The 25,392-nt window shown below is 43.3% G+C and overlaps 1 protein-coding gene across 1 annotated transcript in view; it reads right to left on the minus strand.

Moving 5' to 3' along the window:
- The window catches only part of Pappa (pappalysin 1), a 237,008-nt gene that overhangs the window by 178,375 nt on the left and 33,241 nt on the right, over positions 1-25,392 (minus strand). The window contains exons 3-4 of the mRNA XM_048813215.1: positions 7,085-7,230; positions 2,692-2,985 (exon numbers count right to left, since the gene is read on the minus strand). Of these exons, the coding sequence (XP_048669172.1) occupies positions 2,692-2,985; positions 7,085-7,230 (440 nt within the window). The remainder of the gene's footprint in view (positions 1-2,691; positions 2,986-7,084; positions 7,231-25,392) is intronic.

The raw sequence follows: 25,392 nt of genomic DNA on the forward strand, positions 1-25,392 counted from the left end.
GTTATACAAAAGTACATACAAGAGGAAGTGAGGGGAAGGGGAAAAATAATACAAGGGGTACAAATGAATGTCAGTAGAGGGGGCAGAGAGAGAAGAGGGGAGGGGAGGGAGGGGAGGGGGGATAGTAGAGGATAGGAAAGGCAGCAGAACACAACAGACACTAGTATGGCAATATGTAAATCAATGGATGTGTAACTGATGTGATTCTGCAATCTGTATATGGGGTAAAAATGGGAGCTCATAACCCACTTGAATCAAAGTGTGAAATATGATATATCAAGAACTATGTAATGTTTTGAACAACCAACAATAAAAAATTAAAAAAATAAATAAATAAATAAATAAATTAGTTAAAATGATTTGAGAATAATAATTCAGGTCCTCGTCACCCTGGTTGCATTTCCAATGCTCAAGGGTCCCATGTGGCTAGTGGCCGCCATATTGAAAAGCACAGACACAAACCATGGTCAGATTTGCACAAAGTTCTGCTGGGCCATGCTGCATTGACTAAAACTTTTACCCAACCATGGACCAGGCTTGGGGAAGAAGCATCCAGAAATGAAAGGCCAAGGGAAGAAGTTGACTGGATAATGCTTCTACCCTTTCTTCTTGAAGAAGGGAGTCCTGGGCCCTGCCTTCTCCAGCCCTGAGAACCCAATCCCGTTCTGCATTTTGAATTCCATCCAGCTGCTTTTGTCACCCCATCTGTCAGAGATCCTAAGGGAAACAAACATTTCAAAGCTCGTGGTCGCCTTGAATATGCTTTTGCGGGTGTAAGTTTGTTATCGTAGTTCAGTGAATTAGTTCTGCTGTTAATGGGTCACTGAGCTGAGGGGGTTCCTTTCAAAAAAACAACAGTAAATCCATCACTCTTTAGATCTGTACAAAGGGGAACAAAAAAAAAGTTTAGTTTATGGGGGTCTGGTAGCTAGTGGCTGCTTCTAGGCCCCTAAGAGGCCGGCAAACTTCCAAACTCATGTTATTGTTTATTTTCCATGTGTGTTGAGCTGGCCAAGGAAAGGTGCTACGGAAATGGAACGTAAGCAGGGCTGTGTGAGGGGACAGGGGCACCGGATGTGGAGTGTCAGTGTGGCTGGGAATGGGAGCCCAGTGGGAATGTGCTTTTGAGGAAATACCCAACACCCTGGTGTATTTTTAGAGATTTAAATCTAAAGACTCTTTATGGTACCAGAGGTGGGTTACTGGCTTTTCAAGAGATGTCAAATTTGACTGTAGGAAACTTATAAAAAAAAAAAGGTCCCAAGAGGACATCAACCCAAAGGGGAAAAGAGAAGGGACCAGTGGGTTCATCAAATCTTATGTGTTTCAGTAGTAAAATCCTCTCTTCAAATATTATCCCTGTCAAAACTCCTACAGAAATGTCCGTCAATTGGAAAGGAGCTTCCCTGGTTCAAGCAGGAATGGGGGCCTAGACCCCCACTCTCATGGCACCATGGGGCAGCTACCCCAGGCACCTCTGTGGAACAAAGTATGAAAACCACCCAAGGTGGGTGCTCAATTCTTCCACACGTGTGACTTGGAGCAAAGGACTGCAGTAAACCTCAGTACTGTCACCTGTAAAATCGGGGTGGGGGGATCCTACCCCATAGATGAGTTGTGAAAATTAAATGACATGGAGCATATTAAAGTATTTTATGGGTAATAAATTGTTTTATGAGGGGAAATACTGTTATCAGTAAGAATCCATTTTACATATCTTCTGTAAGAGATTTTCTTTCTGTGTCTCTCCTCTCCTCCCCTCCCCACTTCCTTTCCTTTCTACCTTCCTTCCTAACACACTTTTATTGGGCACCAGGCCCTGGGCTAAGTCCTGGAAATAAGTGATATATGAGATGCCATCTCTTCCTGTCAGAGAATCTGCTTGTTCTATTTGGGAAAGAGATGCCTACTTTGAGTATTATTATAGAGTTCAATGCTGGCCTACTGTGTGCAAATTTGTGGATGGTCCCTTTCATGTGGACTATTCACTGAAGGAGCTGGTGGTGAGGGTTGTGATAACCTGAGGAAAGTGTGTCTTGTCCTCATTTACCAAAGGTGCTAAAAGGGCTTTAGTGGCCTTGACAATCAGGTGCTGAAGGGAAACTCAGGGCATCGGAGAACCCAGAGCATCCTTGTTACTGATGGATAGAAAAGGTTTAAGCAGTTGTGAGAAAAACATGCCCAATCTCATGTAATAATTTCGCATTTGCAAAACCAAAAGCCCCCCCCCCCTTTTTTTCTTTTTGCAAAAAAGCTATAAAGGAGGGTGCAAGAATCTTACGTTTGTCTAAGAGAGATCTAGGTTAAATAAAAAAAGGTTCAATAACCCCCCACTTTAGAAAAATATAAGTGAAAAACTGGAAGGGACTTTGGAGATCAGGCCCAGAGATCTTACTTTCTTGAGGAAAGTGAGAGCCAGAGAGGGGATACTTTCAAGCATTAGGTCTCAAGAGGACTTCTACCTGAATTTCCTGCATATGGGTCGCTGTCACCCTCCTAAAGCATGTCTTACTGAGAAGCTTTGATATGCATCATCTTCCTTGTAGCCCTAAGATGTTTAGGAAGGAAATATTTTTCTGATTGCTTGGGATAAGAACTCAGTCTTAGGAAAGGAAAGCAGCTTCTTTGAGGTTATCCCTGAGCCAGGATTGGAGCCCAGGTGTGATGCCCAAAGGGAGCACAGGGCCCTACCTGCATAGCTCATGAAGTTGTTGAAAGGAGTGTTGAAAAAGCTATGAAAGCCACAGGTGTCATTTCCTGGTCCTGGGTCGCCACAAAACTTGTGTTTGGGGGCTGGGTTGGTGTCATTGCAGAGGTCTCCGGTCTCAAAAGAGGGCTCCGTCTCCATGCAGGGGTCGCTGCAGGACTGGATCTCTGAGATGCCTCGGAAGATGTGATAGAGGCCCAGGCTGTGCCCGATCTCGTGGATCATGGTGTGGGTGTGCCCAGGAATGCCGTAGAAAGAAGGGTTCAAGACAATGCCACCTGCAAGAGGGAAACCAGAGTGTTAGGCAAGGTGGGTATTCTGCTTCCTGCTGCAAGAACCCTGAGTCAACCAAAGATAAGGGAAGCTTCCCAAATAGCAACAGGCTTCTCCACCCTGAGACTCTATAACCCTGAGTGCTGTTACAACCTGAGACATGAATCATGGGCTTACAGAGCACGAAGGAGTTTCACAAGTCATTTTGGAAAATTCCTTCATTCTTAGATGACAACACTTATGCCTGGAGAGATGAAGCAACGTACATGCAGCGATTTCAAACTATCTAGAAGGAGAGGCCTGAGTTGAATTCAAGGACTCTGATTTCTGGGCTGATAGGGCTTTCTGTTGTCACCTTTATCTTAGTAAGTAAGACATATCCTGGTTTACAAACAGCTTACACCTTCAGAACTAAATGAATCCCGCACATGAGCTTAGACATCTTGGTTCCAGTTCTCATTTTGCCTTCACTAACCGTGATATTGCACAAGTTCATTATTCCCAATGACTCTAAAAGCAACAACACTCATGAAGCCTAGTGTCATGTGCTCACCATTATAATAATGTTTCCTGAGCATTTACTATGTACATTCAGGTGCTGTGCTGGGTATTTCATGAGTACTTTCACACTTAATCATCTTACAACTCCATGAGAGAGGCACAGATTCAAGAGAAGTAAAGTAACCCATCCATGATCAAGAGTAAGTGTGGAGCTGAGATTTGAACTCGAGATCCTTGGGTTCCAAAGCTAGGGTTCTTAATCTGTGTTCTACTACTAATGCCTACCCCAAGGCCTAGGATATAGTGTTTCATTAAATGTGTGTTGAATATTTCCTGAATATTGACTCATCTAAAGCAGGTTGGGAGGTATAACTAATCTCTCAAAGCAGCTAGCCTAGTACCTGACCTGACATACATCAATTGTGCCACACAAGTGAATGACGGTCTACCCACATGAAAAAAAAAAAAAAAAAGCAGTATAAACATCTCCCAGGAGCTTAGTAGAAATGCAGAATCTCGGGCTCTACCCCAGACCCACAGCATCATGATCTGTATTTTAACAAGAACCCCAGATCACTTGTGTATGATCTAGTTTGGAAAGCAATGTTTTACATCCCATGTCCCCAAAGATGGAGCATTGCTTAGTTAGCTGAGGTTAGGTAGAGCAGTTCTCAGCAGAATCGATGGATGGAATTTGTTCCACATTTATTTTAAGTATTAGAAGGATGCATGCAGGTTGACAGAGAAATGTTTAAATTTCAAAATCCAAACATGTTTAAGAGAATGTTAAAATTCATGTCTGAGAACCTTGCAAGTGTAGACTTTAGCCACAGAGCAGCATCTTATGAAAGACAGGTGAGGAGGCAGGGCCTGGGTGATTTGGGCTGGCAAGCCCAGAGCAGGCCAGAGAGGAGTCTTATCTTGGACTGAACTGCTGGGGTGGTGAGCTTGCTCAATCCAGGGGCTCATGTGGTCTATTAATTCTGAATTACTCAGGACTTCTAACACAAAGATAAAGATGTACATACGAGAGGGTGTGTGGGTGTGGGTGTGCATGTGTGCGTGGGTGTGAGAAGGGGAAGACAGAGGCAGGGAGGAAGAGAAATTGAGACAGGAAATCTTTCTCCATCATTTTCTGTCAATCATAATATGAAACATAATCCCCTTCCCACCCAAGGTTTTTTCCAAGGATCATGATGTAACTGCAGGAATAAAGGATAAAAAAATATATATGGTTCTAACAAATTGAGTTTGATTGGGGCTACTGCACAGGAGTTGCTTATGATCAACATGTCTCAGAATGGGGAGGTGGCAGCTTGCAGGCTGGCTGGAGGTAGCCTGACATGGGTCACAATCCAAGTTCTGCTTCACAGTGGCCTTGTGAACTTGAGAAACTGACTGTATTTCGGAAGAGTTTTAAAATAATTGGCTGCAAAAGTGCTAATGATTCTTTATTGCTTCATGAAGCTTGCATATCAAGGTCATAGGGGGCAGAACCATTCTAAGTATAATGGCAGCACAGACAACTTTCATCCAGGCTGGCTCTGTTTGTTCTACCTTAATTCACCCCTTCCACAGAGTGACAACACTGGACCCAAGTCCTGTTTCATTGCTCCTCTTAAAAGGTGAAATAGCTTGAGTCTGACATCATCCTGAAATACTATAACATGCTATGGATTTATAGCCTCCCAAATTCCTGGCCCTGAGCCAGTCCCTGACATTCATGAAATTATCAGGAATATTTTTCTCTAACTTTAGAAGCCTGCTGTTCAACCCTTCTCAGACTCTGATCATCACCCTTTGGGTTGCTTTTCCAGCAGGCAGAATTTCAGAGCTGAGAAGGGTCTTTGGAGGGCTATCCAGTCTAACCTGCCTAACTAAAATCTAAGGACATTGATACCTGGGAAGGAAAGAGATTTGTCTAAAGCCATACTGCTAAGTGAAGTCACAGGTGAGAACCATGTACTTTAGCTCTGGTTTAGTATGATTCCCAAACTTCATAGTAGGTATAAGATATAAAATGGTCATCTTCAGGTTTGCTTAAGTTGTATATTCTCTTCTGTCCAACCCCTGCCTCTCTGTGCCTTATCTCTGTCTGTCTATCCACCTGTCACTGATGTCAGGGTTTATCAGGGTTTCCCAATCTCAGCACCATTGATATTTTGGACTACAGAATTCTTCATTGTGGACATTTCAAGGCATTTAGCAGCATTGCTGGCTTCTACTCGCTGCATGCCAGTAACATTTCCCCATTGGTAATAGTCAAATACGTCTCTACACATTGCCAAATGTCTGCTATTGGACAGAATTTCCCCAGTTAAAAACAACTAGATATTTATCTTTGCATCCATCTCTTTTCATTCATACATGTACACACACACACACACACACACAGAGATTTGTTTCATTTCTTAAATACAGTTGAGAAATAAAAGCAGTCTGAAGGGAACCAAGCTTATGGCTTAGTTGGGCACAACTTCCATCATCTGAAGTTGCAGAATCTCTCATCTCCAAGATATCCCAGAGTTAGAGCAGTTATTGAACTCTGAGTGTATCCCAGCGAGACCAGGCAGGTCTGAAGATCCAGCCAGCACTGTCATTTTGCTGAGCCCTAACATTCTCAGATGAAGATGTTCACTGAGTCATCAGAATTCATTGTTGTAAACAATGGGAACACTCTACAAAGAGGAGAATGGTTAAATCAATTGTAGTGCCTTTATTCAAAGGAATAGTATGTGACTATTAAAAATTTCATCTTTAGGGAGGTGTAAATAACCCAGAGAGATGCTTTTGTCTTGAGATTTTAAGTGAGAAAACTTAGTTGGAAAGTAATTGTAAGGCTTAGTTGGAAAGTATATGTAGACAGATAGCATAATATTAAGTGAAAAGAAAAAGAACTGTGTGTATTTAGAGTTCAAAGATGCACAACATTTTTTTAAAGCACATCTACCTATAGATGTGTACTAGATAGAATATGGAAAAAAAATTAAAGAACTATAGTGGTTTCTTATAGGCCCTGGTTCAGAAATCATTGTTATTTCTTATTGGTTTGTATAAATTTATGTTCTGTTTATGGACATGCATAATTTAAGTGTAAAAAGAGTCCCCGGTGTTATGAGTAGATAGAACACAGAGGAACAGAAAGTTCTTACAAATGCACTTCCTCTTGCCTCTTTGCTCTCTCTCAGGCCAGCCCATGACCGGTCATGCTAATGCAGTTGATTACCTGTTTAAGAAGATGTTTGCATGAACTGGGAGACAAAAATGTTAAGATTAAAGCAATCAATGGATAGTCAGAGACATGAGTTCTACTTGCAAATCTGTCACTGATTGAGTGTGATGTTAGATAAGCCTTATTCCCCTAAGTCTGAATTTCCTACAGGTAAAATATGGCTATTAGTATTGTGCTGTTTTCTTCAGTGCATTCCTTGGTGGCCAAAATGCCATAAGGAATGTTGAGTTTTGTAAATTAACAAGTAAATGGGTTGCTCACTATCACCACCCACCAGCTACACCAGTGTGATCATGACAATGATCACGCTCACTACTAAATGTGTTACTGTGTATGTTCAGGTTCCTCCCGGAGGAGTTTCTAAGACTCACCTAAGTGCATGAGGGCCTCCTTATCCCATGGCCACGTTGCTACTCCCGCCAACTCCTCCTCTGAAGAGTTTGCAAAGAAAATATTGAGGTGTGTTGATCCATCCAATCGAAGAATGTTCTTCAGCTCATTAACATCCAAGTAGGCTCTGAAACAGAAAAAGAACTTTGGCTGTTATCATCATCCAAAAAAGATACTATTCAAACAACAAGTACTCCCTAAATAATTAAGAGCTATTACGTGCCAGGCACTTTCCTCAACTCTTTGTAAACATCACTTTGTTGAATTTTCCTGATAACATTAAAAGATTAGATGATTCCATTTTTACAGATAACAAAAAAATTAAGTCTTGCAAATATTGCTCAGTTTATAAATAGCAGCATGACGTTTTGAATCTAGATTTGTCTATGGTCAATGTTTGTACCCCTAAGGACTCTGTTAAATTGACTGAGGACGGAGCCAATAACAGGAATGGATGAAAACACATATTTTCTATTCTTGGCTGCTTCTGCTTTTTGCTCATTCATTTGTGTTTTGGACCATCTATTTGGAAAATATGTGGATGCACTAGGAAAATGGGCTTCACATCTCTACATTAACCTTGCAAGGAGTCACTGTTATTCTGTTTTCAAGATGAGCAATCTGTGCCCCAGAGTTTTTAATAGGTTACCCAAAGTCATAGAAACAGGGTTCAAGGTCAACAGTGGAATGTAAGCCTGGAAACCTCTTTTAATGGAGGCATCTTGCCATCATCCATAGATGATTCTGCGCTCTCTGAAATTTTATTTCTACATCTGATTAGACTAGAGAGGGATATTGTGTTTGGGTTGCTGTCACTGTAGACTGACATGTCCTGAAAATGAATGAGCTCTTTAAGCAACAAGGATCAGCTCTTTAATACATGGGATGAATGTGTTCAAGAACGAGGGCAAAAGAGAGTGAGAGAACAAAGGAAGTGGTCACTGGCATATCCTAGGTGCTCAAGAAATAAGAACTCCTCCCCTGAGGAGCATGACTCTCATCAGAACATAAACACCGCATGTGAGAGAGTGCCTTCTGCTTTGGATCAGTCACAGGGATATTATTCCACAATTCGTTTTATAAACACATTGTGCCCTGTCATGCTTTTTTAGGGGGGTGGGGAGTACCAGAGATTGAGTGGTGCTCAACCGTTGAGTGCCATCCCCAGCCCTATTTTGTATTTTATTTAGAGATGGGGTCTCACTGAGTTGCTTAGCACTCCACTTTTTGCTGAGGCTGGCTTTGAACTCACAATCCTCCTGCTTCAGCCTCCAGAGCTGCTGGGATTATAGGCATGCGCCACCATACCTGACCCTCTCATGCTTCTTTCTGCCCCATTTTGCCTGCCATCATGAATCTCAGGATCCTTGTAAGTAGTTGACAATCATTCCTGAGTACAGTTAGGAATGAATCCACGGATCAGTGAACATAAACCTAAATAAATACAAAAGCAGTCACCTTAAGCAGGAGATGAGATAAAGTCAACTAGTATTTGTTGGGTCCATCTGTGTGGTCTAACTATTCATCATTCTTTTTGATAACAAGGAGGCAGACAGTATTGGTATCCCCATTTTCTGGGTGCAGGAGAAACAGAGTCTCAGAGGAACTTCATTCTTCATAAGGTCATGCAGCTAGTTGATAGTGTTCTGTTTTTTCATGGAGTTCTCACAGAACCTGGCCAGGAGCGCACATTAATGATGGATCCCTTTCTTCCCTCCCTGCAGTCATGGAGGGGCCTCTCTACAAGTGAGGGTAAAGTCCAAGCCTCCAGCACGGCCCAAACATCCATCCCTGCCTACCCTTGGCTTCTCTCTCTCTGCCACCTCTCTTGAACTTTCCACTGTGTACAAACAGCACCTTTGAACCCACCATGATCTGGGTCCTTGGAACCTTTACCTACGCTGTTTCCTCTCTGGGCCTCTGCTCATTATTTGTCCTCTGATGAACAAACCTGAGGTCCATTCTGGTATCACTCCTCCAGAAGACTGCACTGATGCCCACCTCACCACCACCCCCCATTTCCATATCTGTACTCACCCACCTCCTTTTGGTGATGTATACTCTCATGTATGATTCCCATTAATCCCTTCACCTGTCTGTATATATCTCTTTTTGGGGGGCCATTTTCAGGCAAGGAAGCTACCTTATTATCTCTGTTTACCCAGTTCTTAGCTCGGGGCTTGACACCTAGGGAGCCAATGGATTAGAATTTAATTTAGAAAAAAACAAAAGCTAAAATATTTAAGTCCCAGAATCAGTTATACCAACCATGGACCATGAGGCCTCAGTTTCCTCATCATTGTATTGGGATTAGTAACACAGACACTCCACAGAACACTTTTGAGGATGGCAAGCCTACATCCTTCCATGCCCATGTCCATAGGATAGATAGGTCCAATACTTAGACTGTTCTTCTGTTATCCCCATGTCATAGAAAGCCTCATGCTCATGAGACCGAATGTTCACATGACCATAATTTTTATGGCTTGTCAGGAAAAATAAAATTTATCATGGGTGGGAGATACAGGCAAGGCATGAACTGAATAATTCTAGGTATAGTCATATAAGACAGATATTGACCCCAAATCTTCCTGCTGAGACCTCTCCCCCAGAAGTTCATGTGTGACTTCTAACACTGGAGGCTTCCTGAGGAGCTCTAATCAGTCTGTTCTGTCACCAGAGAGGGGGAAAGAGGGTGGAAAGTCCAGCATTTATTGAGCATTTGCTTCAAGTCGGCCCCTGGGCTGAGTAGGCACATTTTCTCATCTCTGTTTAGTATCTGAAGTATGTAGAATGGGCAGTGTGGCTTGTTCTCAAGCTATTGCCCCAGGGTTGAATCCAGCTTTTCTTCTTCAGGTTTGGGCCATCCTGGGCAATGGACTTAACTTCCTGTTTCTTTATGTATGGAAAGAAGGTGATAATAGATAATAGTACCAAACCCACAGAGTAGTTCAGAGGAGTAAGGAAGTTTTAATAGGGAAGGGTGAGGGTTTAGATTAGGGTGGGCAAGGAGAAAACCCTTGACACAGGTGTAGCAGTTTCTTAATTTATCCCCATCTTAATGACAGGAACAGGGGTTTGTCAATCATATAACTTGATAAGGCCAAGTACAGATTTAGATGTGTCCATCACTTCCCACCACCTTACCAAGTTCCCAAGCTACCCCAGACCTGCTTATAAAAGGGAAATGATACTTGGGAGGAGAATGAAAACACAGAGGAGCCGAGATTTTCTTGGATGGGCCCATTCCACATTATTTTTTTTCTCATTCCTTTGTCCATTTCCATCAAATGCAGAGAACATTTCCTAGTAACACTACTGTTACTAGGAAAAAAAAAAAAACAACACCTCTGTCCCATTGCTCTGGGATGAGAGGAGGGCTCAGGGTGGGGTAGGGGTGGGGGAGATGTTTTAATTGGATGTTTATTCAGTGGTAATTGCAGAGCCAATCTTTATAAGGGTTGGTATTCATCCTGGCCCAAAGCAGAAATGTGGGATGCTGGAGCCTCTCCCTGGCTCATAGTGGGGTTTTCTCATACTTTGGGAAGTCTCCATTTCCCAAAGGGGGAAGAATCAATGGCGGCTGGCCAGACCCCTAGCCCCACTGGCCTTTCTCCTCCCCATCTCTCTTGGGGGGACCCACCCAAAGGAAAAAACAGCTCTGTGGCTAAAAATTTCTATTCTGCTGGCTGAGGGTTTCCTAAGAATACAGAGCCAAGTGTGGTGTCTCCCAAATGCATCAGAGGGAAATCTTGGGAACAGGATTTGCCTCCTTCCCCTATCCCTTGACAATGCTGTTTTCCCTCTTGGCCAATGGAGGAGAAGAAAGCACAGGAGTTAAATTTAGAAGGAACATTCGATTTTAGGAATATTAATGAGAAAAGGAAATGACTTGCTTAGGGTCCCTTCACTTTCCATTCTGCAACTATGGGAAGTCTGGCCCTGTGTGTGTGTGTGTGTGTGTGTGTGCGCGCGCATGCAAAATTGATCACAATTATTTTAGAAAAATCATTACCCCTAAGAAAAATCAACCCAAATCCAAAACACTATGTGTTTATTAATTTATGTCCACTGTATTCCTCAGAGATGGACAGACAGACTCATTTCCATGGGCAAGTTGCTTTAAGTCCCTGAGTCTGTTTGCTCTCAGGGATGCCAGCAAAATTAAATGAGACAGCCAAGCCCAGTGCCAGCCCACATCCAGAAAATGTGGACTCCTCTCCATCTCCTACTCTCCTATTTTCTCTACTGGGGAAGACTGGCTTTCCCAGTCTCAGCTTTCAGTGTATCTTCCCCATCATCCAAACTTTTCTTCCTCCTACAACCTCATCCACTCAGGTTCTCATAGTTTCCTTGTCCTTGGAACCCTACATGGTTCCCCAACTATTCCCATCCCCTACCCAGGCCCATTAGTCTCTCTCTTCAGTCCCACAATCTCTCTGCTTGAATCTTAGCCTTTCAAAAACATCCCCCCTTGCAAAGTTCAGCTCACAGGTGACACACTCCAGGTATCTTCTCCTGGCCACTTTCACCTGTAAAATGCTAATGAGGGCAATCACCTCTCAGGGTGTTGGGAAGATTAGAAGCAACGAAAATAATGCAATGTTTTATTTTGTGTGAGCTATGGGCTTTACACAATAGGGACCAAATTATTATCAGCTCTGTGTCCCTTAAACACTTCCTTCAAGATGGAGAACTACCACTGATTTGAAGCTACTGAGCACTGTTCCCTCAAAATTAATAATTTCAAAGCAGGATGAGTAAGCACAGGGCCCGGGATAGGGAAGGAGCTTGTCAAGGTCACATATCAAACAAGGGGCAGGAAAGGGTAGCAATGGACCTCTATGCTCTAGCATGTGTACATGGGACCTATGTATAGTAATACTTTCATACCACTAAGTAAAATCACCTCTTCCTTCAGGTAGAAACAGTTCCCTAAAAGGGGGCATCGCTTGGATAGCCACTGTAGCCTCCAGTGTCCCTTGACTGGGGCGCAAGCATGGATATCTGGCTTCTTTTCACCATATTCTGGGCCCTACTCTGCACACAGACACTCTGGGTCTGTGTCTACTCAGTGAGCTTGAAAACTAGATGAATACTGTCCAGATCAAGGTCTACAGAAGGCTAAATCCACAAGAAGCAGATGAGTGCTTAGCATAAAAGAGTTTCTGAGTCAATGGATTTAGGACATGCTCTGCTGACAAGGTTAAATACATATAGTTTCTGATTGCAAGAGTTTTTAGAACCTTCAATATGCAAATTGAGAGAAAGGCAGAAAGTGCTTGAAGTGTCCCCAAATATATTTGACCATAATTCTTCCCTGTCCCCACCCTCCACCTTTGCCAAAAATCAAATAACAGCACACACAAACAACAGCTTGGGAAATTTTGAGATAGCTTAAAATGTCCCTCCTCATTTAGATCCTTTTCCCAAAGCCGCCTCTCAAGAGTGGTGTCTCCGTGTCTGTTCTCCTCCTGCACAACTTGTGCACCTGGATTCCACTGTGGAGGTTGTGGGTCCCCTGGAATGTCTGTTTCAGGGGGCTAGCCCTGACTGCCAAGGCACCCAGACTTTACCCCTTTGCCAGAACTGCATTTCAAAGCCATGAGTGCAGTTCTGGAGGGAGATCAAAGCTCTCTCAACTCAACTGTCATTAGAATATTTTCTTTATGCATCTCACTCGCTGATGAGTGCCAACAACATATTTCCTAAATGCACTGGCCTGGGATGGTACAACTCTGTAATAATCTGAATGAGAGGGCTGTCAGGGCCTGTTTTATTGAAAGAGCAGCAAAAGGGAACCACATTCAAAATGCAAAACAACCAACAAATCCCTTAAATGAAATCATGGGAAAAAGTGCGGGAAGGCTGAGCTTTTCCAACTCTAGAGGCATAGCACATTGGCACTCTCATTGTAAAGAAGGGTGGTCGGAGGTGTGGCTCCCAGGAGGCCTAGGTCCGTCTCATAAGTCTCGATTTTTATTCCCATATAAAGCATGTCAACTTTCAGCTGACTTGCCTGATACAGAGGTGAGAATATCATTCCAAGGTCCTGCTCCCTGGAGGGTTTATTTGAGCTAGCCAACTGGCTGAGAGTGAACCACTTCTAAGCTAAGAGCAGTTCTTTCAAGTGAAAGGAAAAAGGAAGGAGCCCACCAGGATTCAAATCCTCCCTCCTCCACTAAGTTGCCTGGTGACTTCGAACATGTGACTCAGTCTCTTTTTAGAGCTCACTTTCCTCATCTGTAAAACGGGAATTGTAAAATTCAACTTAGAAAAAGAGTACATAAAATTCAATATGATAATAAGAAAGTGCCTAGAAGAGTAACCAACTCATAAAGGGCACTTTTAAACCCAAGTTCTCTTTTAAACCACGAAATCCCACGTTTTCGATTCTATGTAGGATGATGGGACATAATGGGTTAATCTTGCTCTCAGCCCCAGTGCCTGTTGGGTTTCCATTCCATCACTGAACCCTGACTCCCTCACTCCACCGATGTGTTTGTCTCCAGCTCACAGAGAAAGTGCTGAAACATTGCCCATTTCCAAATTCTGATTGCAGCTTGTCATTTCCAAGGAACCTCACAAGTCCACGAACCACTACTCCATTTCCAGAACACACTAGACCATTTGAAAATGATTATCAAATACAAAGATCAAAGCCACTCAGGGCAAGTCATTAAAGCAAGATAAACCTCAGAATGTTTATTGCATCCATATCCTTGTTCCAAATAGCAAGGTTTCTCCAAGCTGTGACCAGTTCTAAAACCTGAATTTTGTACTTTATCCCAAGGGCCCTCATGAGCTGGGCTTTCTTTATTTTCTTGCTTAGTTTCATCATCAGAAATGCCTAAATTTGCCTCTCTTCTCTATAAAAAGAGACACAGGGAAAAATGCTTGGGGTATTTATTAAATTCTGAGAACCCTGAATGTTTGATTTCCAGAATAATAGCAGCATTTTTTTTTTATGGAAGTTTGACACACAAACAAGAAAAGTATAACATCACCAATCAAAGACTAATTTAAAAACTGTTCATTTTTTTTCATTCATTTGTTGAATAGGTCATTCTTAAATTACCTACTACTTTCCTTTCTTTCTTTCTCCTTCCTTCTTCACATAACATTCATTCATTCATTCATTCATTCCACTTACACTGATCAACATTTGTGAATATTCTATCATATACCATGTTTTAAGGCTAGAAAATTTTCATTATCAAAAGAATTAAAAGTTTTATGAATGAAGATGTGTAATTGGATGATCACAACATATTGTTATAATACTAATAACTCCTAGCATACGGGGGAATTAATTATATACTGACACTGTTGAAGTCCTTTTAAACTTCACCCCTTTGAAGTTTTACAAAAGCCTGAAGGGGTAAGGATGAGTGTCCTCAGTTTATAGATGAAGAAACTACAGCTAGGTGAGGTGACTCCACACTTATCCAAGATCCCCTCCACTCGTGGGTGTCAGAAGTGGGTTATGACCTCTGGTCGGTTGAATACTAATAGACCATATTGGTGAGTTAGTCTCTCATATCCTTTTACAATATGTGTTTCGATAAAGGGGATGCTGAGTATGGAGGGCGCACAGAGCAATGCACATACCCCACTGAAGGTGGGTAAGATACCACTGGTTTTCACGCAAAGAATGAACTTTGGCTGGCTACTGGTGCAACTGTGAGAAACAGAGAAAATGACACTTCCTCAGAAACTCAGAGGCTGGGAGGAGCACTAGAAGAATGATAAGCTACAAGCCCTCACTTGCAAGGACTGCAAAGTTGGGAATATGTGAGGAACTTCGTGAGATTGCTAGAGGAAGCAGCAATGGCTACATCAGAAAAGATCACGTATTCCAGGTTTTGTAGAATGGAAGGTGTCCTGAAAGTTCTAAGTAGACCCTGGACAATTTACAGAAGAAAATGAAATGATCTGGCTTATCTTTCCCAAAGAGCTTCCGGGAGGAACGTGGATGAGGGACTGGAGGAGGGGAACAAGTACAGAGACAAGGTCGAGCAGAAGGGAGAGCAGACATGTGAACATCCAAGGTAACAGTATCCATGGAAAGGGTTTGACTCTGAGTGGGGCGGGAGTGAGAGAAGCTGAAATGGTGGTTCTGGCTTATGATTTGGTCTATAGCACTTTACATGCTACACAGCAAAGACCCCTTACTGGTGTTCCAACCCTAGGTCCAGCAAGAGGCGGACTCTCCTGAGGTCATGCCCTCTGCTGAGTTGCCTAGGTAAACTGTTAGAAAAGTCACTGGCCTGTACCTCTCTGGGGATAAGACCATAATGAGACCAAGCAATGGGTAGGATGGAGAATCCTGAGAGTGGGGATTCGAGGAGGGGAGGTACTGATTCAGAGAAGCAGGTGGGACGGTGAAAAGGTTCTCAGACTTTTGGATTGCTAAACAAGAGTCAAGGTGGAGTGAATAGAGATTTTTAATCTTGAAGAAAAGAGAGAGGATTTAAGAGAGAATAAAACTCCACTATCAATGATGTCTCTTATAAGTGCACCTAAAAGGAATACTCTCTCCAGTAGTACTACAAAGAAAGAATAAAATAATCTTAAAATAAAGGACTTTATTTTTAAATGAGTTTATTTTATCCATAACTACACATCTGCTATTTTTTCTTATTTACCTTTTTGAAAAAAACCCTTTGAGACTTCTCGGGTGGAACCAAGTGTAAGAACACCCTGGCCAGCTTAGCTACGTCCACTTGGTTAATGTAAGTCATCACCCAGGACTCAGCCTAGAGACAACAGGAACACCTCACATCTCAATCAGGTTCCCATCTTCTGTGCTCCCCATAATAGCACCTACCCAACTAGCTACCAACCTAAGTGCAAGAAATTCCAAGGTAGAAAAATCATACCTGCTCTTGCATACCATTCAATGTAGTATTCCCAACAAACACTAGTAAGTCTGGTCCACAGTGGGCAGGTACACAGATGTGCATGTGCACACACACACACACACATACACTCTCTCACACACACACACACATGCTGCTCAACAATCCCTTCTCTCTGATCTTTATCTAGGGTTCTACAATGTCTGCTTTGACAGTGTCGGGGATGCAGAATGTATTAATTTTCAGGGCAGCTGTTAAGGCACGAGGGATCTCTTGTGAGGGAAGAAAATGCAATCACTTGAAGTATCATCTTGTGTTTGAAAGTACCAAAACAGTAATGTGACCATCCTATGTCCCACTATGGCTTTCACAACAGAACCATGGAGTTCAAGGACCCACAGCTTTCTCTTCCCATCACCTCAATTCCTTCTCAGAGCATCAAAACCACAATTGATAAATAGTACAAGTGACCACTGAGCAGAATGTGCCCAGCTCACTGATATCCCTGTGGTTTGCCTTATGCTTGAAACACAATTAAACAAAGGCAAATCGCATGTATTTCACAAGTTGTAGCCGTCATAATGGTTTAGATAGAGGAGCTATTTCAGAAGACTGTGTACTTTGGCTCTAGGTTTTAGCCATATTGGCTATGTGACTGATGTAAAGGCTACCTAAACAATATTAATTTTGGAAGGATGAATCAAGAATGATGTCATCACCACTATGTCAATATGGCAACATCTGGAATTTAATCTGGATCACGGCCCTACTCAAATCACCTAATCTTAGGCAAGTAACTAATTTATTTAAAATTAAAGCAATACAATCATGACATTGGGTATAGGTCTCTCTGGGTGACCTTTAACATACCTAATAACTTCTTCAAATTTTGCCTTTTCTGGGGCTAAGATGGAGATGTTCAGAGGCTCAGGCAACAATGAAAGAATCCAAATATGGAGAAAGGGTTCTGACACTGTGTGTCAGGCTGTTGGAAGCAGAATTAGGTTCAAATTGATTTTGGAAAGAGGATGCCACAATCAGCACCTGAGGGGGAACAAAATAGTAGATGCGCAGACTGCCTAAGTGTGGGGGACCATTGCAAAGCCTCTGTTGGGATGCCAGTGATGTGAGTAGGATTTCTTCAACTTGTCAGGAAGCATAATTGCTCCTTCATTGCTACACGGAACACAGTGCACCCTATTAGACATGGGGCTGGCAAATCCTTTGAAGGCAGGACGATCTCTTACTTTTGCAGGTATCTTCCGTGTTAACGCGTGGCTTTATTTGTACCTTTTAAACATATCAGGCCTTTCATTTCTACCCTATGCTTGTGTAGGCCTCTTCCCCACAAGCCAGGAACCAGGATTACAATGTCTGATTTGAGAAGGTCTTAGCAGGGGCAGACCTTAAGTGGCCTCATTTTACAGATGAAGAATTTGAAGTAAGGGAAGTGCCTTACTTCATTGTTAGCAACCAAGTTACTGGAAGAATCCATCACCTCTTTCCTTCAGGTTTGGCTAAATCACGGCAAACTGTGTATTTCTCACATGGATTCTCATGGGAAAGAGGTCTACTTGGAATCTTCCTTGAACCCTCTGTAAGACTCTTAGACACTTCATGCTTTTGTGGAGTTAGGGTCACCAGGGCCCTCTGTGGAAGCCAAACCCAAGGCTAAGGGCAGCAGGTGGCAGTCTGAACTCGCAAAGAGCGGAAATCATAAACATGAGAATCTTGGAATGAAGACAGTGCCCCTGCCCCTTCACCACCAGACCACTCAAACAACCTAGAACACAGAAAAGAGAAAGGAGGAAAGAGAAAGAAAATCTCCCTTCCCAAACAGGGAAATTCCAGCCCACCCCACTCACGCGAGTGCACCTGTCAGCAAACTGCTCCCAGCTAGCTGGGCACTTCCAGAAAGTGAGAGTAGAGGTGTGAAGGTCTCCCAGTCCCCAGGAGTCAGAAACAACCCAGTGGTGAGTTTGAAGGAAGACACTGAGTTGTGATCAATTTAGGGAAGTGCTTTCACTATTGTCTGTTGGACCCTCCCTCCCTCTGCCCCCTGGCTTGGTTTTCTAACCTGGAAGGACACTAATCAAGTGTGGAAGCTGTCCTGAGCTCTCAGGGTCTCCAGTGGATGGAGAAAACGCAATGAGAGTGCTTAGTGTGCCGATCGTAAAAAACCCACCAACCTACAGTAGAGGCCTCAAAGGGCACCCAGTGCTCCCATGTGTCCAGGGACCTGGAGTTGGAAATATGCATCTGGGAAAGGGGTGAGAGAGGGAAACCCTCAGATCCTGGTCTATTGGGGGAAACTTGTCAGGCATGCTCCACTAAAAGGATCCTAACTGTCACCTGCAAACTTTGAGGACTGGGGTGTATTGGGGCAAGGGTGTCTGGCCAGAAGGCAGCTGCTGGGGGTGGCCCCGAGTATATTGCAGGAACTCTCCTTGGCCTCTGTTTCCTGCCCTTCTCATTATTCAGTGAGCCCCAAACTGGGATCCTAGACATGCCTTTGATTTTTGATAGAAATACATAAACTTAGTGCGGCATGTCGCTTATCTCTTAGGAAAAGTAATCTATTAGAATTTAGTGTGTGCAGGGCTTTTGGAATTAAAACAAACCTTGAAAAAGATGAAACCTGTGAGAACTAAAACAAAAGGGCTCTTGGTAGTAGAGAGAGATGGATTAGGCCATCTCTGACTCCTAGGACAGCCCTGAGATCCCAGTAAGAGGGCTAGTGAGAGGAAGCTGGGAATTTGGGGATATGCATGTAGGAGGTCAGAAGATTTCCCAGAGGAGGGAAATCCTCAAACAATGGCAGCAATACAAAACAAAATAAGACCAAACACTATTATTTTCAGATGCACTGTGTGCCCTGTGTTCTTCTAAAGGGTGGAATTTCATTGAGTCTTCTAAACTACCTAAGGCAGTTCCTTTCATCCTTAATTTCCCAGAGAGGTAACTGAGTCTTGTGCAAGGTTATAGCAAGGTTAAATGGCTTAATCCCAATATATTCTGTCTCCCAACCTTGTGTTTTTATTTATTCACTACACTGTCCCGATCCTGTTCCTCACAGGTAACTGTTTTTGAGCTCCTTGTTGAGTTCATTTTTAGGAGCCATGAGTAGCTCTTGTCTTTGATACCTTTCCCTCCTGCATTCAGCTCTCCAAGACCACAGTGACATGTGCGCAAGATTCACAGGTGGGAACTTCTGATTAAAGATGGACTTGGCTCGAGAAGGACAGCATGAAGGAAACCCAGACTGAATCAGAGAAAATGTGCACTAGTCAGCCTGGACATGTATACTTGTGTATCAACACTCAAGTGAGATCAAGGGATGGTCAGAACCTTGAGTAACTTCAACCAAAATGGCACATGTCCCATTTTGACCAGTCCCAACACTGCACAGGAAGGTTCTGTGAGCAAAAATGTCCCCTAATATAGTTAGACATTTGCATCATTATCAAAATAAGCTGGTGTGCAAATTCAATGAGTTTAATATAAGTGATGTGGTCTTTATTTAAAAATACCAATTCTGAGCCCAGTTCTTAAAAAAAAAAAAAGGTAGTATTTTAAGAATGAAAGTACTGGGGATAAATGCTTTCCATTTGTGAAGTGCAGTTTCATCCAGGCCTTTTTTATGATCCTGCAGGAAGGCAGTCTCTGTAAAACAGTGCTGACAGGGAGGCGATTCTGTCCGCGTGTGCACGCAAGAAGGGAGGGAACTTCTCCAACACCTACTATGTGCCAGACACCAAGCCAGATGTTTCACACAGGTGACTCCATTTACATTTCATGACATGCCACAGGATAGCTGTTATCACCCAATTTTAACAGATGAGAAACCTGCAACTCTTACCGAGCAACGTGCCAAGGTCAGACAGCCAGGCAGAGTGGAGCCAAGATTCAAACCCTGGTCAATCTCCAACAGGCATAATTTTTCCACTACACCAACCCTGACTCCTGTTATTGCTGTAATGAATATTAGTCACGTTAAATAAACCCTGATATTCTGATTATAAAATTCCAAGCAATTTCTCTTACATGATTACTGGAAAAGAATGAACGAAGTTACTGCAGAAAAAAAATAATAATGCCCCCTTTCATCTGCATGCTGGTTAACTCTTCCCAGAACTCTTTATGGGATATTATTTTATGTGATCCTCATGGCCACATAAAATAATATATGATCCATGGTGTCAGATACTACTATTTCTTTCAATAGATGTGGAAGTGGAGGTTCAGAGAGATTAAGAGACTTGCCCAAGATTGCATAGCTAAGAAACTGCCTAGCCAAGGCTAAAATCTATTCCCCCTGAACTCTTATGTCATTCTAAACCAGCCTCATTCTTTGAGAACTACAACCTAAAAAAAAATGTAGCACATGAAGTCCCAACTAGACTCACCTTTTTCCTGTAACCTAACACTTTCAACTTTCACCCCATTCCACGACGAGTAGTCTGATCATCTCATGAACCTCTTTCCTATCATCATGAGGTCTGCTCATGCTAAAGACCTATTTGTGTCCCTTCTTTAACATTAAGACTTTTCTAGCTACTCCAACAACTGTGATCCTTCCTTTTCTCAGAGCCGTGGGAACCTCATCGTCCTGTGGTTCCACTGGAAATTACTCATCTGACTTCTTGCCATTTTTTGAATGATTATAACGAAATGTCATTAAACCACAGCATCCAGGCTCCTTTAAGACAAGAGATTCTGTCTTGGATCCCTACAGCATTCATCATCACACTCTGGATATTAAAGGAGTCTGAGCAAAATATGGATGACGGGTGAAAACATGACCATCCTAGATATAACTTTTTCAAGTTTCAAACTTCTGGTTTCTAAAATATCAAAGGATTTTGGGTGGGGGTGGAAATGGCACGAGAGTAGGAAGTGAGACCCTGAGCCTTGGCTTCAGTTCAGTCCCTCTCTTACCGGGAGGTCTAGGTCAGTGTTACTCCTTCATGAAAATTTTGTCTCTTTATCTGAACCAAGAGGGGACTGGTCCCCTTTTTTGCTTCTTTCAGCTTTGAGAATCCTGATTCCATGAAAGATTTTTTTTCAGATTTAGAAAAGAACTGGGGAGTAGAAAGTGTATGGTCCATAAGACCATTCTAGAAAAGAAGTGGTGTACCCCACTAAAGAAAAGACAAATCATTTAAAGGACCCTGATAGAGGACAGAGTGAAGAAACTGAGGTAGGCTACAGCTTCCAGCAGAAGGGTCAAGGAGCTGACTTCAGGACTTATCAGGGTCCCTTTTGTAAGACTTCCTATAATGTTAACTTAATAAGAAACATAATGTAGACCTACACTCTTGGGAACGCTCTTGTTATATTATAGTAATAACAACAACAACAGCAATAATAATAATACAGGAAGATGAAGGACACATTTTAGTACAAGACAACAGTGAAGAGGAGTTTTCTCACTCATCTAATTCCATGTGACTACCTACTCATGAACAAAGTTGAAGGTCACCTGTCCATGCCAGAGCCAGTGATCTAGAAGGGTCCACACAGGGAATTAACTGGTAAGTTTACTGCAGTGCCCTCTCTCAGTGAGGTAGTTACAGCCCAGAATGTCCACTGACCCTGAATTTCTTGACACTGAGACTTTCTATTCATATCAATCTTTTGCATCTCACTTTCAAAAGAGCACGTGAAGTACATTCTACTTGTATGCACATGACTCTAGTGGCTGAAGAAGAAGTTGTGCCCACCTGGTTTGTCTCCACCACTGAAGAGAGAGAATGACCCAAGGTTCACCTAAAATGTCTTTTTCAAACTGGATGCTCACACAGCAAGACTCCCTTTGGCTGCTCCCGTGGGCCCTTCCCTCACCAGTGGCGTTGATGGGGTGTTTACTTGTCTGTCTTACTCACCAGGAGGTGAGCTGCAAAAGGGCGGTAATTGCACTTGCAGAAAGAAAGTACTCAACCAACATTTACTGAGGGAAGAAAAGAAGAAGAGGAGGAATGAAGACAGGAAGGGGAAAAAGTGGGAAGAAAGGAGGAAGGGAGGGAGCATGAGAAGGGATGAAGCCTGATATTAAATTTTCTGTGAGATAAATTGGACCTGTCGCTGCTCACATTCTGGTCCCCAGCCATCCTGATGGCCCCTGCTCTCCATGCCCTTCTCCATCCTGCCACTCACTCTCCTCCCTGCCCTTGCAGATTCCCTACCCACTTCATGGCTGGCTTCCTCTATGCTCTGGAAAGTCTATTTTTTTTCCATCCTGAGCCACTTTTCCCTACCCCCTGGGGAGGGTGGCCTCTATGGTTGCATCAAGTCCCTTTGCCTTGTGATTTCCAGTTTGGTTCACCCAATGGAAAATACTGGCAGGAGAGAATGACAGTGTGGAGACAATGACAGGCAACTGTCCTAGGTCCCTTCTAGTCAGGTGGCTGCCTCCCTCTTCTGAGAGCCACAGCTGCTGCCAGGAAACCCTCTCCATATGGCCACTCTCTCTGGGTTCCACAGTCACGCCCTTCTCTTAACCCCACGGATCAAAGGTAGAAATGGCTACCCAGGTTTGCTTGCTCTGAGTTAAGCCCGAGGTTCTGTTGGTTGGCCTAAACCCTTCCTGCAATGTTGTAAATAGCTGTGCCTTCAAGACAGCCCCTCCTTCAACTCTCCTTAATTATTCTGTTTGAATATGCCCTCTGTTCCCTGCCAAGACCCTGACGACTGATGCAGTGTGAGTCTCTATTTCTCAACAGGCTGCCTATTCCTGGATGTCTACTCAAATCATCCCTCCTCCTGCCTTGTTTTCCCTAATCAGAATAAATCTCTGGCATTTCAGGTCTTCTGTCCTCAATCTGATGACATATAATGCTTTCATTCAACTTTCCTGTAAAACTGGAGGCCCCTCTACGGTGCAAGACATGTTCAGCCCATCACAACACCCTCAATGAAGAGCAGAGATGCTGAACACCCAATGAATGCCTAATAGACAGAAAAGAAACCATCATGTAGTTTCCTAACATGACTTGGAATATGATATCAACAAAAAGTTGTGCTGTGCTGTGCTGGGCTCTGCACAGCCCAAGACCAACAAGGTCACTTTCTCCACTAGCACTGTGATCACAGCTATGGTCTCCCTGTGCATGGCTATCAGTGTCTTCTTCAGGCCAGTGGTGATGGGGAGCCCATGCACCTGCAGGGAAGCGCTCCCCAGGAAGAACCACATGGACTAGAGACACCATCATCTGTCACTCAGCTCCAAGCTTCCTCCTGCAGCTGAAACCATGCTTTTAGAAACCATATAGAATAATTCTGTCCTCTTTCCCATAGAACAGGCCTTCAGAGAATTAAAGCATATGTGTCATGACTGTGTGGTCATGGCCCTGTGACAATGTTCTCCTCCAAGTCAGGCATCCTCAAATGGGTATATGGCATGGCTCCCAGTTCCTCACTGTTCTAGTGGCCTTCTTCAACATCCTCAGCTGGCTGTCCTTATCACTGCCTCTCACTAAGGAAACCCACTGCCAATGCAGCTATAGTAGGTCTGAAGTGGCTCATAAAAACTCTAGGCCATGATCTAATTTCCTTCCTAACTTACTCAGCACTTCACAACCCCAAGCTCTTGGGAGAAGCAGAAGAAGGCAGTGAGGGCAGAATATGAGGTAGCAGGTGTCTGTGTCTAAAAAGAACTCCATGGCAATTCTGGGAAACTGGGCCACAGCAGATGACCAGGGTTGGGAATCTGGAACCCCTCTTCCCAAGCTTCACCATTAATGGACTGTGTGAGCTTTGGCTTCAGTTTCCCTTTATATGATATAAGGAGGTTGGGCTGAATAATCTCTGAGCATGTTGCCTAGTCAGAAAACTGACATCATTCGGATGCCTTCTGAAGACCCTCCTCAGGAACTGGGTACTCTCCTGTAAGACATGCATTCCTGAATCTCGGACCAATGGGACCAAGGACTAGTAGATCAAAAAGGGAGAGTTTCAGTGTGTTCAAAAGAATTGGTACTTCTCTGTTGGAATCGGACAATTTGCTCAGCTGCATTTTGGGTGGATCTTATTTTTCTCCGGGGAAGTACCACAGAATTTGAGAGAATGATGAATTTTAATCAGTGCTACTCAAAGTGGGCCATCCATGAGCTGCCCATGGCACAGAGAATACAGAAATGGAGAGTCAGCAATTGGAAACCTTTCGAGAACCTGACATTGTTGCAGGATGCTGAAGGACTTTCATTTTTATATCAGCTCATTTTTGTTGTCTATGAAAAAGATACTAGTTTGAGACATTTAGTGAAAAAAAATCCCTGTCTTTTGCCATAGGTTAAGAAGTAGAGCTTTAAATATTCTCTTTACCCATTAAGAAAGAGACATAAAAAGAGGTAAAGACAGACATGGAAAGATAGGTATAGGGATAGAGCTAGAGTTACAGGTAGAGACAGAACAAATTCTGCATGAGCTTTGCTTTCAGCTATTTATTAAAATCCACCTAGTTTCCCTGTTTCTATTAGAAGGGCTGGCCCTCTTCCCTTCTTTCTTGCCCTCGTTCCTTCCTTCCTTCCTTCCTCCTTCCCACCCTGCCTCTCTTTTGTTTAAGGTCGCAAAGAAACTATTTCTTCCACAGGTTTCTCCCTTCACCCAGGAGAGCTGATTTGGCCAGAACCCTGTAACCCCCAGCCTCATAGGGAGATGACCACATAGCCTGGTGGGGCACATAGTTTTGCCAGCCAGCAAACAAATAGACCATGGCGTGAGTGGTCACAGCACAGACACATGGTCATTCACAGGTGCTCCGGGCATGCAGTGCCATGACTGAGGCTAGAAGAGGCCTTTGGAACCTACCAGTGCTGTCTGCTGATTGTGAATTATCTGGAACATGGGGCCCCACAGCCCCTCCACACCAGCATGGTGCTCTGCACACGCCAGCTTCCCTGGATCCTGACCCAGTGATGGATCACTGTCATCAGCTTTCTCCCAAGCCTTTAGTAAAGCCACCCTGCCTGTCACCCCTGTCCTTTTTCTGCCTCTAATTGTTGCTTGAATTTAAAAATATCCCACTTCAGTGGGAGCTTTGTAGTCAGTAGGCCTGGGTTTGAATCCAACATCTCCATATGTTAGTGGGGTAACCTTAGTTAGATCCTTTCATCTTTCTGAATCCAGGATTTCCTTTAGCAAAATAAAGCCAAGGGTCCCTACCTACCCGGCACCTAGCAGGCACTGAACAAACATTTTGTTGTATGAATGAGTGAATGAGCAAATGAATGGATGTACAAATGGGTGATGCCTTTCAGTTATGCCCACTCTTCCCTGGCACGTAGATACCTCCTGGTTCCTGGCTTTAATAGAACACAAATTACACTGATCACAGAAGAACTGCATTTATGATTCACCTACTGACTTTTCTCATCTGTGAACTTGGCTAAGTCATTTCACTCTCTAACAAGTTTCCTCTGTTTCCCATC

Source organism: Marmota marmota, unplaced genomic scaffold, assembly GCF_001458135.2.
Source record: "Marmota marmota marmota unplaced genomic scaffold, marMar, whole genome shotgun sequence".
In the NCBI taxonomy this organism is placed as follows: domain Eukaryota; kingdom Metazoa; phylum Chordata; class Mammalia; order Rodentia; family Sciuridae; genus Marmota; species Marmota marmota.